The following is a 17,930-nucleotide window of genomic DNA, read 5'->3' as shown; positions in this document are numbered from 1 at the left end:
AGAAGGTTGGGTTTTTTTAAGCCACCTGAAGAACAAGAGTGGGATAAAGTATATTAAATCAGTATCAAAATGTTTTGTTTCTTACCTTCAGACTCTTTAGATAATTTGAGAGCATACTGGGATGGAACCGATTTTCTTCAGCAACTTGACTATCGTATCTTGGTCCTAACATTGTCTTCAGAGGTAAGAATCTTCCTAAACAACATGAGAATGGGTAACAATTTTCATTAAAAAAAAAAAGTTCCAAGTTAAAACTCTATTAGCAATTCTCAAAATCACTCTGTTAAAATGTTTTAAACTGTTCATGAAGTACTCTTGATCAAAACTATACTTTTAAAAGGTATTGCCTTAGAACTTTTAGGGACAACATAAATTCTAGAAATTGACAATCATATATAATAGCAAAAGAGAAATTCCCAGGTAATGGAACTTCCATAAAGACTCTTAAGTTCTAAACCATTCCATTAAAAGTTATTGCCTTAAAATCTTTAAAGATACAGTACTAGAGAACTGAAAATGAAGTGAATCAAATTGATTCTTTAAAATTCCTAATTATACCTTTTTAACATGAGCTTGGAACTTTCCCCCTCTTATGGACCTTATCCTACATCTCAGAATAAGAATTATGCTGAGAGACATGCTAACCAAAATCACTCTACAAACAACTATCGGTGATTATAATTTCAGCAAGACTAAATGACCTTTTTGGCCTTCTTTTCTGAATCACAATATAAGCATAGGGGAAGTCACTTTATATAATCACTTTATATAAATCACCTATTTTTAACTGATTTAAATTTTAAAACACAATAAAATCAGTAAGAATAAATATCTACCTAAAATACATCTGAGTGAAATCTTAATATGTCCAAAGGCTTTAACCTAAATTTCAGAAACAAATAATTTTTTTTAAATCTTTTTCTACAAGACCACTCAAGATCACTAATAACCTCTACAGTGCAAAATCCAAAGGTCAATTCTCAGCTCTCAAACAACTAATCACTTTTTAATTCAAGAGAGAGCTTTTGAAACATTTTTTGCACTTGGCTTTGAGGACACATCCTCCTGGTTTTCCTCCTATCTCTCTGGCCTCTCCTTCTCAGTCTCCTTTATTGGCTCCTCTTTATCTCACTGATCCTTCAATGTTTTGTCCCAGGGCTGTCCTTGGACCTCCTTTCTATCTTACACTCACTCTCCTGGCATCTCATCTAGTCTCATAGCTTTAAAAGCCATCAATGTGCTGATGACTCACAAATGTGTATCTCCAGCCCAAACCTCTCCCTTAACTCTAGACTCAGATATGAAAATGCTTGGCTTAGTCTCTACTTATTATCTAACAGTAGTCTCAGACTTGATATCCAAATCTGAGCTTTCAATATTCAAACTTCCAAAGCTGCTCCTCTCATGGTCTTCCCTATCACAGCAAATGGTAACATCATCTTTTTAATAGCTTAGGCCAAACTCTTTAGTTATCCTTGATTCCTCTCTTTCTTGCACACCCCATATCCAATCCATCAGCAAATCCTATCACATATATCTTAAAAATATATCCAGAATCTGAGCACTTTTCACCACCTCTACCATTATTTCACCTAGATCATTATACTTCATTTAGTTTATTTAACAGATATTTAATGAGCGCCTATTATGTACGAGACATTGTTCTAGCTGCATGGAATACATAAGTGAAAAGAAAAAAAACAGATAAACTCTCACCCTGATAGAGCTTAGACTCTACTGGGAAAAGATAAACTGTAAACAATAAATGTAATAAATAAGTAAAAAATATGGTATAAGATTCATCCCTCTAGACCCTCTCTCCAACTATCTAGCAAACTTCTATTTATTCAAGATAATTTATGTATCAGCTCCTCTGGGAAGTCTTCCCTGATCCCCTTCGTCTTACCCATCTCCTCTTACCCAAAGAAAGGATTAGATTCATTACCTCTGGTATCCCATAATATTCTAGAATACAGTCACTACTCTATTTATTACAACAGAATTGTGTTTAAAAATGATGGTTTGCTACTCCAATGAGACTACGTGCTGTTTAAGGTGAAGGACTATATCATAATCATCTCCCTAGCCCCAAGGAGTAGCAAAAGTAGATATTCAAATATCTGCTAACAAAAATGACTTCAAAGTCACTATCACAAACTGTCTCATGTTTATATTCCCAGTTAGTTCCTAGTAAGTTCTTTAGATATAGTAGGCACAAAATAATTTAATGTTGAATGATCTTTAAGAAATGTGAAGTTGTTTTCTTCAGTGTTCACCTGAAATCTATCACTCAGAAGGAGAATAAAAGAATTCTTCAGAAATAAAGCTTGGCCTTATCTCCAAGAGCTCTCCTTCATTAGCAATCTGGTTTAATTAGAGAAGTTGACCTCAAAGTAGAACAGACTATATATAATTAGTACCTTATTTCTGATACAGGAAAATGATGACCTTCTAGTACTAATAAAATGCATCCTAATGTTTACAATGAGAAAATTTAATTTAAGCAGGCATAGCATTTTCCTATATATGCAAAATATCAAGTTAAGCAATAAGCATGGATTACTTTAATAATTAGAAAAAACTAAGAGGAAAAACTAAGAGGAGGTAGAGAATGGGAATGGGAAAGATTCCTTACTTTTCGCTACAGCTTGCAAGAATACAGCTAGTAATTCTTGCTTGGCTACTATAAAACACTGCTAACCATTCATTTCCAAAATTCACAATGTGGCATGAATGCTTCTAGGACACAGAAAGACAGAACTTTAAAGGAAATTCAAAGACACATCAAGAATTCTATGTTGCATTCACTTTACTTTCTAATAAGCATCACAAGCTGAAGCACTATTTATCGCTAGCAATGATCCAGTTTGTCAGGAGGCCTGCGGTTCCATCCAGGGACCACAGTCAATTAGGTAAGTGAGCTTAGTGACTCACTGAACAATAATAATTAAGAATCCAGCTTTTGGGGGCCAAAATATTCCAATATAATATAAAGGAAAAACTTTATTCCTGACTCTTCATACCCAGCAGCCAATATTCTGATATGTCACTGCTATCCTGCAGACCATATTAAAATTTTGATTATTAAACTGCTTTCCTAATTCTAAAAAAAAAATCACTTTGACAAAAACTACTTTATGATTATTTTTCTCACAAATCAGCATAGCAAATAACAAACGAAAGGATCTGGGAAACAAGCTCCAGGCTAGAAAAGAAGCTAGACATGTGAGTTTAGAGGTTTTTTCATAACTCCCGTGAGAAAACAACATGTATAAAGAAAGGATTCAATATCAAATTAGAGATGGCAAGGGGAAAAAATGTCAAAATGACTGGAGAGTAAGCTCTATAAATAAAACGTAAAGAATTGTGATCAATTCATTTGAGGAAAATACAAGTTATCAAGAACTGTTTTCATTACAAATGGATACAAAAAATGGTTAGAACATAAAGAAAATTATTTCATTTTTCATTAAAGAAAAAGATTTCCTCACCTTAAGACTTGCTTAGGTTATCTTTCAGTACCACTTTTATCCATCGTTTATATGGCTTTACTGACTAAAGCTTTTATATAAAATGTGAAGAAAAGCTGACAAACTAGAAGCAGCAGAAAACTTGAATAAAAAATGACTTACAGAATCTCCTCTTCCAACAATTTTATATAACTAAACATAGTATATATACTCATGGCCCACCACAAAAACCTTTCATTTTTGTTTCAAAACACCATCTAGAAAAAGCATACATCCAAAAAAAGGACTTATATTTACAATACATAAAGAACTCTAATAACTAAAAAATAAGATAAGCAACCCAATTTTAAAATTAGCAAAAGATTTGGACACTTCACAAAAGAAGGTATGTGAATTGCCAAGAAGCACGTGAAAAGATGGTCAACATGAAACCACAATAAGATATTATTAAACACCTATTACAGTGGGTAAAATTAAAAAGACTGATCATACCAAGTGTTGGAGAGGATGTTGAGAAAATAGAACAATCATATATTGATGATGGAAATGTAAAATGTTAAGACTCTGATAAAGAGTTTGGCATTTTTTTAAAAGATTAAATGAACACCTACTATATAATCCATCGCTATCCTAAAAATTTACATAAGTGAAAGCATATGTCTATACAAAGAATTGCATATATATGTGAATTTGTAATAACCAAAAACTAAAAACCCAAATGACCATCAAGTAAATGAATAAACAAACTGTGCTGTAACAATGGAATACTACTCAGCAATAAAAAGGGATGAACTATTGCTACATGAGAACATGGATATATCTCAAAATAATAATGCTGAGTGAAAGAAGCCAGAGATCTCCCCTCAAAGAGTACATACACAATGTTTCTCTTTATTTAAAAATGTATAAAAATTCAAATTAATCTATAGGGACAAAGCAGATCAGTGGTTGCCTGAGGAGGGAGGGATTACAAAAGGGCAGAGGAGACTTTCTGGGGTGATGGGTTATGTTCACCACCCTTGCGGTAATGGTTTCATGGGTTGTTTCATAGAATATGTGTGCGTATAGCCGACATTTATTAAACTGTACGCTTTAAAGTTTGTTATGTGTCCAACTCAACGAAGATGAAGAAATCCATAATAACAAGTCATTTAAACAATTTTTTTAAACTGCATTCTCTTGCCGATCCATTACACCGCAGGGAACTGCTCCGCCTCTTTAGCCTTCCTCTACCTCAAGCGCGACACTTGTTCCTTCCCCTTCCAAGTACCCTGAAAGGTTCACAAACTTATGATTAAGCTTCAAAGTATTGCCCACTGTACTCTTGGGTCCTCAGCTCCTGTTACAGAAACCTCCAGTCGACGTTCCTGTCCGCAACACTTAGCCTTACTGTATAGTGACAAGTGGCCCCACGCACCGACCCACCCGCCTCCAGTCCAAGTTCCCAAACACTCATCCACGCAGCTTCATCGAACCAAGCACATCTCAGTCATTAAATACCACTAGCAAATACAAACACCGAAAGCTGCGACCCTCAAACGGCCCACCCCAGGACCGCCGGTGGGCGGGGACTCGAACACCCCTCTCGGGATTACCTGCCACCGGCTGGCCCCTCCGCGGACAGTTGAGCCACCGCGGCGGGATCTTGTTGTGAGCCATGTCTCGGAGCTACGCAGAGCCGCCCCCTTCGCCAACGCTCACCGCCTCTGCCGCCGCCTCCTGGCGGTCCGTTCCGCACCCGAGGTGCGAGGCACCCGAACCCCCGCAGAGGTCCGAATTCCAGCCGCTCCTACTCGAATAACGTCAGGGACTGCGCGCCACTTTCATTCAGGCTCAATTCCATGGCTCTAAGCGAGCCCATAATGCACCGCTACTTCCGCCCCCCAAGCCCCACCCTCTTCTTTCCGAGGTCAGAGGGGAAAAAAGGGAAGCTCCGCGGAGAGATGGGAAGGAGTTAAGGCCCAAGCGAATGAGAGGCGGTAGTTTTCTCTCGCTCCGCCCCGCCGAGATCCCGGCGCGCTCGTAAAACAGTTTGCGCAGGCGCAGTTGCTCTCGTAGGGGCTGGAGGGACGACATCCATTTTGTTTTCGCATCCCGGCAGCCGGTAGAAACCGCCCAAGAAGGGTAGAGCACGCTCTTTCCGTGCGTAGACTGGGCCGCAGTTTTCTTCAGGGCATCAACTTTATTAATGAAAGAGGCCTTCCTGCAGTTATCGCACAGCTCAAGAGCCTGATCGCCCTTTTTTTGGCCAAGTTTGGCGTCCCGACAGTTTCTGAGTTTGATTTGGAATTTGGTAAGTTTTCCCTGAGGTGGATTAGGGAAAGCAGTTTTAGAGTAATTCCAAGGGCGAGTGATTAGAGCACCAGAAATGAATTTCTCTTCCGGGGGAGAGGGAGGAGTACTTCTAAGGATCTATTAAATATCTGAAATTAGTTCAAAAACTTCTGTTTAAAGAGTTTTGTTTGCCTCTTTCCGTACCCAGCGCAGCCATGGCTCGTGGTCCCAAGAAGCATCTGAAGCGCGTAGCAGCTCCAAAGCATTGGATGCTGGATAAACTGACGGGTGTGTTTGCTCCTCGTCCATCTACCGGTCCCCACAAGCTGAGAGAATGTCTCCCTCTTATCATTTTCCTGAGAAACAGACTGAAGTATGCCCTAACAGGAGATGAAGTGAAGAAGATTTGCATGCAGCGGTTTATCAAGATTGATGGCAAGGTCCGAACTGATGTAACCTATCCTGCTGGTTTTATGGATGTCATCAGCATTGACAAGACCGGAGAGAATTTCCGACTGATTTATGACACCAAAGGTCGCTTTGCTGTTCATCGTATTACACCTGAGGAGGCCAAGTACAAATTGTGTAAAGTAAGAAAGATCTTTGTGGGCACAAAAGGAATCCCTCATCTGGTGACTCATGATGCTCGCACCATCCGCTACCCCGATCCTCTCATCAAAGTGAACGACACCGTTCAGATTGATTTGGGGACTGGCAAAATTACTGATTTCATCAAGTTTGACACTAGTAACCTGTGTATGGTAACCGGAGGGGCTAACTTGGGAAGAATTGGTGTGATCACCAACAGAGAGAAACACCCTGGTTCTTTTGATGTGGTTCATGTGAAAGATGCCAATGGCAACAGCTTCGCCACCCGGCTCTCCAACATTTTCGTTATTGGCAAAGGCAACAAACCGTGGATTTCTCTTCCCCGTGGCAAGGGTATCCGCCTCACCATTGCTGAAGAGAGAGACAAGAGACTGGCAGCCAAACAGCAGTGGGTGAAATGATCTCTAGGTGACAGATTGGAAAAGTCTTTGTACCTAATTAAAGATAAATATAGCATGAAAAAAAGTTTTGTTTGTACATTTCTAGAGCAAAGTGTCAAAGTGTATTTGGGAGTCTCAGAAAGTCCATGTCTCAAAGTTACTAATGTGTATAATTGACAAAGGCAGGAATCACCTAATGGAATACCACTATGTGGTGGTGGTCTCCTTTGCCTTAAATGGTCTTTCCATTCCAGTTAAGCAGGGGTGATTGGAAGCATTTTATAAACACTGGTAATAAGGCTTTCTTTGTGTAGTTGACTAAACTATTAAATATAAGCTGGACAATGGTAAATTGTAATGTAGCAGCTTGGCTTTAAGCACCAATGCTCTATTTGAATTGCAAGAGTGAAGTTTAGGGGAATATATCTTAAAGAATCAGTGGGAATCCTGAGCAGCTCAACCCCTAAATGCTTGGGCCCTCTCAGTATGAGTCAGTTCCATAAATAGGGTCCAATGGCTACCTCTTTGGAAGAGCCTCACTCCTGGTCTGTCCCACTGTTGTATCTGCTGAGATCTTTTAGTGAAACTGCCCCTCCTCCCCTGACAAGACAAAGTAAAACTTTTTTTTTTTTTTACCAGCCGGCATCCTGCCTACATGATTCCCAATTCTCTGCTAGCAGAGAGCATGACTCTGCCTACACCTTGATTTCAGACTTCTAGCCTCCAAAAAGGTGGAAATAAATTTGGTTTTTTAAGTCAAGTTTATTGAGATATAATACAGTTTCATGACTTGAATGTGTAAATCTCCAAATGTTCCCTCACACCCCTTTGTAATCTTTCCCGACTCCAAGGTCCTGGTACCACTGATCTCTGACTCATTTTACCTTTTCTGGAATATATAAACAAAATCATATAACATGTAGCCTTCTGTCTGACTTTTTTCCCTTAGTGTAATGCATTTGAGATTGTTGTTTTAAGCCTTTCAGTTTGGGGTACTTTTTTATACCAGCTCTACAAAACAAATACAAGGCCCTAAAAAATCTGGATCTACCTCTATTCTACCCATGCTCCCTGGTTCTAAAGCTCTTGGATCTAGTGTGTCCTCTGTACCAAAATCCCTGGCCCTAGTATAAATGCAGACTTTTCCCAAGCCATTTTAAATTTACTTGGTGCACTCGGGGTTTTAGTGCCCAAAAGTCTGTTCTACAGAACTCAGACATTCGGCCACAAATACTAGATTACTGTTTACTGTAACAGCACTGGGGTCTTCAAAGTCAGAAACTGCTAGGTGTCTATCTCTTTGGGTGGCAAGCATTAATTCAAGTATCTGCTAGTATCTCCAGAGTCCTCAGTGGCTAGAAGTCTACTGTCCCTGAAGTGGGATTCTACCCCAGAAAATGCCCTCAGACCCAGCGGTTCATCTTCTATCAAAAGGCTCCCCCACTGTATTAGTTTCCTAGGGCTGCCAGATGGCCACAAACTGGGAGGCTTAAAACAGCAAAAAATTTATTCTTTCAGTGCTAGAGACTACAAGTTAAAAATCAAAGTGTTGGCAAGATCATGCTCATTCCAAAGCCTCTAAGGAAAGATCCTTCCTTGGGTCTTCCAGCCTCTGGTAGCCCCAGGCATTCCTTGGTTCCAACCTCTGTCCCCATCTTCACATGGCCATCTCTCCCCTGTATCTTTGCCTTCACATGGCATTCTCTGCTATGGCTGTGTCCAAATTTCCCTCTTCATATGACAGTCATATTGGATTGGGCCACCCTAATCCAGTATAACTTCATTTTAACTTGATTCCATCTGCAAAGACCGTATTTCCAAATAAGGTCACATTTACAAGTATCTCCAGTACAATTCAACCCATAGCACCCACCCCTAACTTCTGGAGGCAGGCCTAGGCTCACAGAAACACAAGCTTTTCTGAACCCTGGAAATTTGAGTTTGTCTTCCTTTTTCAGAGAGCCATGTCATTTTTCAGAAAGTCAAAGGCTGAGACAGGCCTTAAAAGTCACCTTCCATGTCCCTCCCTTTGAACACTGCTAGAAGCTACAGAGAATGAAATATGAGCAAACTCAAATTCACCCTGTCTTCCTTCTCCCTACCAACAGTGCTGAGCCTGCTTGAAGAGTTTAAAATGTTCAGTGGCACTCTTTCAAACCTGATCTTCTCATAGGCTCCAGATATTCCCTCAGTGATCAGTGATTTCTAAAGAAAGGCCCAAATTCATGTTTGCACATTGTTAAAAGACAAACAGGCAAAATATAAATGTTAAGAGTTTATTTGAGCAAAGATCAATTCCAAACGGGTAGCGCCAATCCAGAAGTGGTTGGGAGCATTCCAAGGACAGGAGACAGGGGAAAGACACGTAAAGTATAGAGAAGGTGTGGAAGCAAAAAGGAAATTACTTGATTGGCGGTAGCTTAAAACTCAGTTGGCTGTTTGTGATTGGTTGTCGTTAACCTTTTGATTTCGCAACCGAGAGGCATTTACAGGCTTTAAGTTTTGGGTTGCTTACACAGGCCTCTGGCATTAGAACCACCTCAGTCTAATGGCCTCCTTGTTTAATCAATTTAACAACATCAATTTCCCAACAAGGTCTCAACATGAAATGACTCCAGTTCCAGGAGTGCAAATATACACCTAACCCTGAACAGGCTCTACACATAGAGTTCTGATTTTCTGGTGGTGGAAAAATTAATTTTCCTCCCACCTTTCTAGGTTCTTCTGACTGGACTAATAATCAAATTAAAATGAGACATTAACAGGAGAAAATGACCAAATATATTACATATGTACTGACGAGAAAAATTCTGAGATGTCCTAAATTAAATTACAGCAGTCTGGGGAGTGAAAGAGAAAAGAGAATGTCGTTCCATAGTGTAGCAGTTAGCATGTCTGCTTCACATGCAGAAGGTCCTGGGTTTGCACCCCAGTAGAGCTATGGTCCAGAGTCTATGGCCATTCCACCCTGAACAAGCCTGATCCCATCTGATCTCAGAAGCTAAGCAGGGCCGGGCCTGGTTAGTACTTGGATGGGAGACCACCTAGGAAGACCAGGTGCTGTAGGCATAAATAATAATAAATAACTTTTAAAAAAAGAAAGACGAGAGTATTTAACCGGTTAATAACTGTGGGCCAATTAACAAAAGACTGCTCACATTCCTGAATATATCTTGGAGCTTTGAATCAACTTCTGTAGTGATCACTAGGAGCCACCTCATCCTGCTTATGCATGAACTTTCAGGACTGTTGCCCACCACCAATAACAAATAGTAAATATTTCTTTCTTACAGACTGTGCATCTGTCATAGAACTGCTCCTGCTTCATGTTTTTAACTCTTATCTGTAGCTAATGTAAATTCTTTCAAAACAACTTTTATTTTTCTTCCCCACACATAATGTATAAGAGTCCCTTCAACTACAAGGTGGACACATGTTGCCTGCTCCATCTAGCCCACTTTGCTGATGGTTTAGACTTCACACTCCAGGATCTGGTCCTTTTCTGGGTAGCATTTGGCTCAATAAAACCTTTTTTTTTTTTTTTTCAGAAAAGCTTTCAGCCAGGCAAGTTTTTTAACAGTACATACAGGAGTTCCACAAGAATATGAGACCTGAGTATGCATTGGACTTTTGAGGATTATATGCCATTCTGGACTAGGGAGGGGGGATGTAGGAATCTAGGGATTTAAAGGGAAAGTAGGCAATTCACAAGTAGATGAAAAAAGCAAACGTCTGGTAAACAAATTCTTGCTGGGCCAGTTATAGGAGGCTACCAGGAAAAGCACAGTAAAGGGTAAAGTTTGTTATCCAGATTTAAGTCATTGCCTTCTCTGTTGCTATGATTCTCCTGTGATTAGAAGTCATCCTTCTCTTCCTGGTATTAGAAAGAGAAACACTCCCACAATGGAGATTTCCTTTATAAATGAAAATTAGAAGAGTAACTTATACTCTGTTTTCAGAGCTACTTCTGTGTCTACTATTTCTCAAAAATAATCAGTTCAAAATAATTCTTATGCCAAAGAAGTACATCACAAGGTAGCATATTCTGCTACCCTTCAGTAGGAAATTCCAGCTCTGGCATTCTTGAAGCTTCCTGCCCTCACTTCTAAGCCTAGAATTATATCTTGGTTCCAGAGACTCAGACAATACATAACCAAGAAAGGGGTGAAAAGAAAGTTGGACCTCTTATTTACTTAGCTTGCACTGACGCTCCATTCCAGCATTATCTCCTGCTCCCTAGACACACTGTGGGAAAAGAGCATCTTTTGTGAGGCTGGAAATGCTATTACTCAGGCCTAATGTTTTGAGAAATTAATTGGAAATTAATTGGGTGGAGACTTGATGACAGAATAGATTTATCAAATGAGGAAAACATCAAAGGTGACTCCACCCTTTCTTTTCTAAATAGGAAGGTCTCCAAGTTCCCAATCAGCTCCAATAATCCTAAGCTATTATTTTTAGTTTAAAAAAAAGCATAAAAAGTGTATATATTGGATCATTTCTCCTTAATAGTGAGAAGTTGGAAGTATTTGCATTAAAAAATAAAACTATTTTCTCTACAACTAAAAACTGAACCACATGTGGCCACTAGATGGAGCAAAAAACCAGGTAATCCAACTTCCTACTGCTTTTGTTACCAAGAAAAGTAGGTCAGTGAGTCAGGTTCTTCAATTACATATGCGTGTGCCTATTCCAAAAGTTCAATTTGGCCCCAGTTCACAAAATTCATAATAACAGATGTCAGCCTAACCTACAAGATGCTTAAATAACACTGACTAGCAGGGTGCCTCTGTTGTGCAGTTTATATAAGTTTCTTCATTGGAAGATATGGAAGATTAAAAGGAAAAACAAATATTTGCTTTCTAAGCGTGACCGTCAGGGCATGAAGGTTTTCAGAGATATAAATAACTATCTGCTTCTGTGTGCCATAAAAAAATTCCTTCTACTGTTTAAATTATGTGGAACGTTGTCTGCCTTTCCATTTGGGAATAATAAAATTTTACGTGTGAATTGTGCCTTACCTTATATAAAATGTTCAGAGATTTTTCTGATTTGAGCTAATCTTCATAGTTCTGTGAGGTAAACATTGCTATCATTTTATAAATAGATCCATTTTATAAATGAGAAAACAGTCTTAGAGAGGTTTAGTAACTTGCCCAAAGCATTGCAGCCAGGAAGCTGAAGAACCAGGCTGTGAGGTGCTGTGTGATGCTAGAACTAACCAGCAGAGGCAGGAAACCTTTGTTGCAATCCAAACTCTGTCACCCATGCGCATTAAACCTTGAAGTAAAAAAATCTCCTTTGAAGGCCTGATGTTTTTATTTTCCATTTGAAAAATAATTAGATGGTTCCTAAGACACTGCACCTTAAACTTAAAAGCACGTAATTGCTGGATTCTTATTAAAATGTAGATTCTGATTTAATAGGTCTGGTGTGGGCTTGAGATTCTCCATTTCTAACAAGCTTGGGAATGATGCCTATGCTGCTGTTCGGAGGACCACACTATCTAGTTTTCCTACTGTGGGAAGCTAATCACTAATATATGCAAAGGAAAACACATCCCAAAATTAAGAAATGGGCAACCATATACCTGCAACAATACTTGCAGTTTGAGATATTCACTAGTAGCTGTCTATTTGAAAAGAACTATTAGCGTTGATCTATCTCTAACATCATTTTATGCTTCTAGGTTAATTAGAGCATATTAGATCCTATTGGATAATAAAACTTTGTTGTTCCAATTATCAGACACCAATATACCTAATCATTTGCTTCTTAGATCAATTGTTTTTTTAATATTGATGTTAGCACACCTGGCATCTCAGATGGAACGTATTTCCTATGCAACATCTGATATGAAGCTAATGTCTTTGCTATGTGAAACCATAATCTTACCTAATTACATGCTGAGAAACAGATAAAGCATCTGTTTTCCAAATAAATAACTCCTGTATTTCTATACCTTCTCCATACTAGAATATTCTTTTATCTTCTTGCAGATTCCATTTATTTGCTAGGAATTATTAAACTACAGCATGAGCTTAAGATCAATTGGTCTGAGAGATTTTGCATTTACTCTATGCAATGCTTTACAATTTACAAAAGCATTTTCACCTATGTTAACTACTTTGATCCTACAAAAATTTAGTGAATTAGATAGGGAAGATATTTTTTTCTGTGTTGCAGATGAAGAGATGAAGGCTCCAGAAAAGTTCTGATAGATAGGAACACAGCCAGTGTCTCCTGACTCTAAATCCCAAGTGCCTTTCACGTCACCAACCTGCTTTCCTACTCTGCCTTGTGATTCACTGTACATATGAATCTGTGAGCAAAGACTGTGTCCATGCTGTAAAGAGGGAAGAAAGAAATGGAGTAAGCTTTGGATTACTTTCTGAAGATAAATGAGGAAATAAAAGTAGTAAATTGAGCTAAGTTAATGGCTAGGGAAAATTTAAGTTTCTGGTGACATATTTCAAAACTGCAGGTTTGGCTTCTATAGAACCATAACTTCAAAGGTCATTGACTCACTTCTAGAATGGATATCTTAAACTGGGCCCTAGTTTTAGGCTCAGATGATGTACACTCAAGCCTACTCCCTTCATTCTACTCAAATATCTACTGAATATCTACTGAATATCTACTGTGCGTGAAGAAATCTAGGGAATACAAAAATTAAGCCACTTTCTTGAACCATAAAATGCTTATTATTTAATAGGGAGGGTTTATTATCTCAACCACTCATGTATTGATTCATTTAAAAATATGATTAGTACCTTGCTATGTGCCTTAGCTTATCCTAGGTAGAGAACAATGGCAATGAACAAGACAAGGTCCCTGACCTCAAGGACTTTACTTGGCCAGCATAAGATACAGAAAAAATCAGTATAATAACTGCCACAATGGAGGGCTGCCCCGGTTACCATAGAGTCACAATCTTGAAGAGTCAAAAGAAGCTTCCTGGAGGAAGTGACATTTAAGCTGAGCCAAGTTGGGGTAGAGGTGGGACCATATGTGTAAAGGCTTAGAAGCAATGGTGTGTGGTAAATGTTTCACAACCATCTCTCTGGAGATAGGCAAGGATGCCCTAATGTGTAGATTTTATCAATTTCCTTGGTAAATACTCCCACCATGGCAGACTTTAAGTTACCAACATGACGTTATAAATACAGATTGGGAAGAGAACTGCACCTTGGGTTCTCACAAGCGGAATACAAATTAGCTCTAGAGCACTACCACCTGGAGATAGAAGAACGGGCATCTGGGGAATGACAGCAGCTCTGCATGGTAGGAACACACTGTGCGTGGGGGGTGGGGGCAGTGGGCAGCAGAGAGGAATGCAGGTTGAAAAGGGAGTAGTGAGTACGTAGTTCCATACTGTAGAGGTTAGCACGTCTGCTTTACACACAGAAGGTCCTGGGCTCATGCCCCAGTGGAGCCACAGTCCATGGTCTGCGGCCATGCCATCCTGAACAAGCCTGATGTCTGATCTCAGAAGCTAAACAGGTTTGGGCCTGGTTAGTACTTGGATGGGAGACCACCTAGGAAGACCAGGTGCTGTAGGCATAAATAATAATATTAAAAGGGAGTAGTGAGAGGGTAGTCTGGAAGAAGACCACATGCCACTTGAAAGAGTTTGAACTTTATCCCGAGGTAAATATGGAGTCATTTTTAGGAAAGAGAGTGAACTTGTTGAGAGTAATACCTGTAGGCTAATGGGGACAGAAGCCTGATTACAGTACTCTGGTGTGCGAATGAGAAGTGATGAAGTAGACATAAAGAGTGAGGACAGTGAGGCAGACAATATCTGCACTCGCCTGTGAAGCTAAGGGAACAAGGAGCTAAAACAGTAACTGTTGGGTAACTTGAAGCCAAAGGGTTTGATTCAGGGATTCTTTTAATATGAAAACAATTTTTGATTATGTTTAAATGAATATGACAAAGAACCAGTGGAGAGGTGAGGGGACTCTGATATAGAGTAAGGTCTCTGAGGGCAGGTAAGGATAGGATCCCAAGTTCAGATGACCTATTACGGGGTAGAGTAATATAAGTACCATGATATTAACCACATTTTCTTAATGCTAAAAAAGGAAAAAAGAGAGAGAGAGAGAGGGAAGGAGAGAGAGAAAGGAGGAGGAGGAGGAGGAGAAGGAGGAGGAGGAGGAGGAAAAGGAGGAGGAGGAAGAAAGAAAGAAACCCAAAGTAGTGCTTTGAGGGCAAAACCTTTGTCTGTTCTACTCAGTACTATATCCCCAGCACCTAGAACAATGCCCAGAATAGGTGCTCCCCAAGTATTTGCTGAGTGAATTAATGCATGAATGAATAAAAAATAACCATTAATTAGACACACTTTGCGATAGGAATGTGAAAATAATTTTCATGCATATTTTCTTTAATTCTTACAACTCTGAGGTAAATGATTATTTCCATTTTACAGATGAGGAATGTGAAGCTTAGAGATATTTAGAAATGGAGTTCAGGGAATCCACACACACACACACACACACACACACAAATATGCTGCTTTGGCATATGGATTATTTTGAGCTAAAGGCATTTGAGAAACAGCAGATGCCGGAAGGACTCTCTGATTTAACCTTTTCTACCTAAAAGCAAACCCTAAAATTTCCCATGAGGAAGGTATCTTCTCTACACCAGAAAGAGGAAGACATCGTTATTATCAGAGACTGGGAGTCGACACTGAAATAGACCTGTACAAACACACTTAGTGAAATAACCCTGGTCTTCCACTTATTTCCACCTCATATGTCTCCTAGCTCCTTGCCGACAATTAACTTCCCCTTACCAAAACCTTTTGATTTGTCATATCATCACAAATTTATTTCTTTGTCTAAAAAGTATAAAAGCTTCCTGCTCTGGTCACTTCATTCTCTTGGGAAGGCCCCCTTGTACATGTAAAAATGTAATAAAATTTGTGTGCTTTTGTCTTGTTAACCTGTTTTACGTCAGTTTAGTTCTTAGGCCCAGCTGAAGATCCTAGAGATTAGAGGAGAATTTTTCCTTCCCTACAGAAACTTGTCATAACCACATAGCTAATGGCTGGCAGACATGGTATTGCATCCAGGTCAATCTGATTCAATGCTGTGCTTGTAATAATGACTAAGATTTTAAGTGTCTGGCTTTTAAACATTCTGTCACTTTGCAGATTACCATATTAGCTAAGTACTAATGCCATAACCCACTACAGACCAATTGAATTGGAAGCCCTGGAGGTGGGGCTCAAGTATCACTAGATTATAAAACTTTCCAAGTGATTCTAATGTGCAGAGAAGACTGGGAACTACTTCATTAGATCACTTCCTAACTTGAGATTATACATATTATCTACCTGCCGTTTATTTTGAAGCAACATTTTTGCAGGTACACTAAATAGAACATCTCATTTTCTTTTGGTAAGTAAAGTACCAGGCACACAGTGAGTGTCCTGTAACTGAAAAGTGTTGGTAGTAATATTTATCCATACCTTTATAGAGAAATATCAAATGTTTGAAGTAAAAATTGAAAATATTTGAGAAAGGAAAAGGAAAACTTTTTATTCCAGAATAAGTAGAAGTGAGAGAGAGAATACCATAGCAGTTAAACATGAAGCTTGCAGAGCCACAGATCCCAGCCCTAATGCACACTGTGTGACCTTCAGCAAGTTACTTAACCTCTCTGTGCATTGGTTTCCTCTCCTATAAAATGGAGATGATGATAATACTTACTTCATAGGATTGTTAAGAGAATGAAATGAGTTAATATGTATAAAACATGTAGAGCACGGAATCATCTGTGTCAGCCAGCATTGTTATTTCCTTTCTTTCCTTACTAGAGAAGGAGGATTTTATCTGTTTTATTTCCAACCATATCTTCAGTTCATAGAACAGAGCCTGCCTGCCACAATGTAGCCTCTCCATATGCTTATTATTGTTGTTCTTTTTGAAATGAGATAATTATGTAAAATCAATGTCCATTGAATCTGAAGCTAATAATATAAAATTTGCTGATAAATCATGTTATGTCATCATACTTTCAAAGAAAGACACTTATAGAACCATTTTAAAGATATAGTTAGTCAACAAAAATTAAATTTACATATATCATCATCCAAATAATATTGACCTAAGGTTATAATAAAAATACACAAAAATTAAAATATTTAAATATTAAGATTATAGAATTGTAGTGACTCTACCCTTTTCTTGGTTGTCTTTTACTGTTATTACACCATCATTTCTTACACTATCTTTTTTCCTCCTGATATTAAACTGAGAGCAGCTTCACCTGCTCTTGAGAAGAAGACAAGACAGGAAACCATCCAATGGTTGAACTGCACTGAATATTTTAATGCTGCACTTTTAACAGCTGGAAACTTTTCATGGAACAGCTCCAGCACTCCTCCATTTGGGGAAAAAAAATAATTTAGGAAGCTTCTGCCTTATGAGCAATTCCTAACCCTTAGGGAAATTGGATCAAAGAAATGTACAATGTGCCTATGAGTCATCCCTAAAATACTGGTATTTTCTCCAATAAGCTTCTGTAATAGTAAAAAATTATCATTCCACACAAGCTTTTGAGACCTGTTATTACTTGGTAGATTGAGTAACCCTTGGAGACAAAGCAATCTACTGGCTAGGTAGCCTGGAAACAGCTTCCAGACCAATCAACTGCCTAGAAACAGTTCTTGGACCAGTGAACCACCTAGAAACAGTACCTGGACCAATCGTTGTCTTTTAAGAACTGTTTCTTCTAATATCTGCTACTGCTGCCTTGCAAACCAAAACCAGAGAAATAAAACATACCTAAATTATTTCTACACTGACTTTACATGTCTCAGTCCATCTACGCCTATTTGACAAGTTCCTCAAAGGCTGTGCCCCTCAGTGGAATTCATTCTGTACCAAATAATTCTTTAGCCAAGGAAGAATTATTTTCCTTTGTGGAATGAGGTAAAAAATAAATACATTTCAGAATATATCATTTTACACATTGTACTGATTTTGCTGTTATTTTATATGAGGTGCTTTTGTTTCTGTTTTTGTTCCCGTCCTTGCTGCACGTTAGAATCACCTGGGCAATTTTAAAAACTTTGATGCCCGGGCCTCACCCTAGATCAATTACATCAGAATTTCTGTCATCATATTTGTTAAAGTTCCATAGATGATTCTAGTGTGCATCTTAAGTTGAAAACAACTGCTTC

General features: G+C 38.8%; 2 protein-coding genes, 1 non-coding gene and 1 pseudogene across 4 annotated transcripts in view; 3 read left to right on the top strand and 1 right to left on the bottom strand.

The window, feature by feature from the left end:
• The window catches only part of RNGTT (RNA guanylyltransferase and 5'-phosphatase), a 235,563-nt gene extending 230,205 nt beyond the window's left edge, over positions 1–5,358 (bottom strand). Inside the window, exons 1-2 of one of the 2 annotated variants that reach the window (XM_011367370.2) lie at positions 5,066–5,358; positions 86–195 (exon numbers count right to left, since the gene is read on the bottom strand). In XM_011367370.2, coding sequence (XP_011365672.1) covers positions 86–195; positions 5,066–5,129 — 174 coding nt within the window. In that variant the 5' untranslated portion in view covers positions 5,130–5,358. The remainder of the gene's footprint in view (positions 1–85; positions 196–5,065) is intronic. The other variant, XM_011367371.2, reaches the window with a different exon arrangement.
• Positions 5,359–5,505: 147 nt separating this feature from the next.
• On the top strand, positions 5,506–7,652 carry LOC105296982 (40S ribosomal protein S4, X isoform-like). Its single transcript, XM_011367369.2, has 2 exons — positions 5,506–5,763; positions 5,953–7,652. The coding sequence occupies exon 2, from the start codon at positions 5,960–5,962 to the stop codon at positions 6,752–6,754; it is 795 nt and encodes a 264-aa protein (XP_011365671.1). The 5' UTR covers positions 5,506–5,763; positions 5,953–5,959; the 3' UTR covers positions 6,755–7,652.
• Positions 7,653–9,683: 2,031 nt separating this feature from the next.
• LOC111744340 lies at positions 9,684–9,802 on the top strand. The gene has a single exon (XR_002782120.1). It is a non-coding gene; the product is annotated as a 5S ribosomal RNA (ribosomal RNA).
• A 4,378-nt stretch (positions 9,803–14,180) lies between these two features.
• Positions 14,181–14,296, top strand: LOC111744351 (annotated as a pseudogene).
• Positions 14,297–17,930: the final 3,634 nt, after the last annotated feature.

Source organism: Pteropus vampyrus, unplaced genomic scaffold (genome assembly GCF_000151845.1).
Source record: "Pteropus vampyrus isolate Shadow unplaced genomic scaffold, Pvam_2.0 Scaffold133, whole genome shotgun sequence".
Classification (NCBI taxonomy): Eukaryota; Metazoa; Chordata; class Mammalia; order Chiroptera; family Pteropodidae; genus Pteropus; species Pteropus vampyrus.
Note: the sequence above shows the minus strand (reverse complement) of the source record. Positions and strands in the feature narration are given on the sequence as shown.

Bases quoted from the DNA above. Each gene is read 5' to 3' on its own strand.
- LOC105296982 (XM_011367369.2), top strand. From the start codon at position 5,960: ATGGCTCGTGGTCCCAAGAAGCATCTGAAGCGCGTAGCAGCTCCAAAG.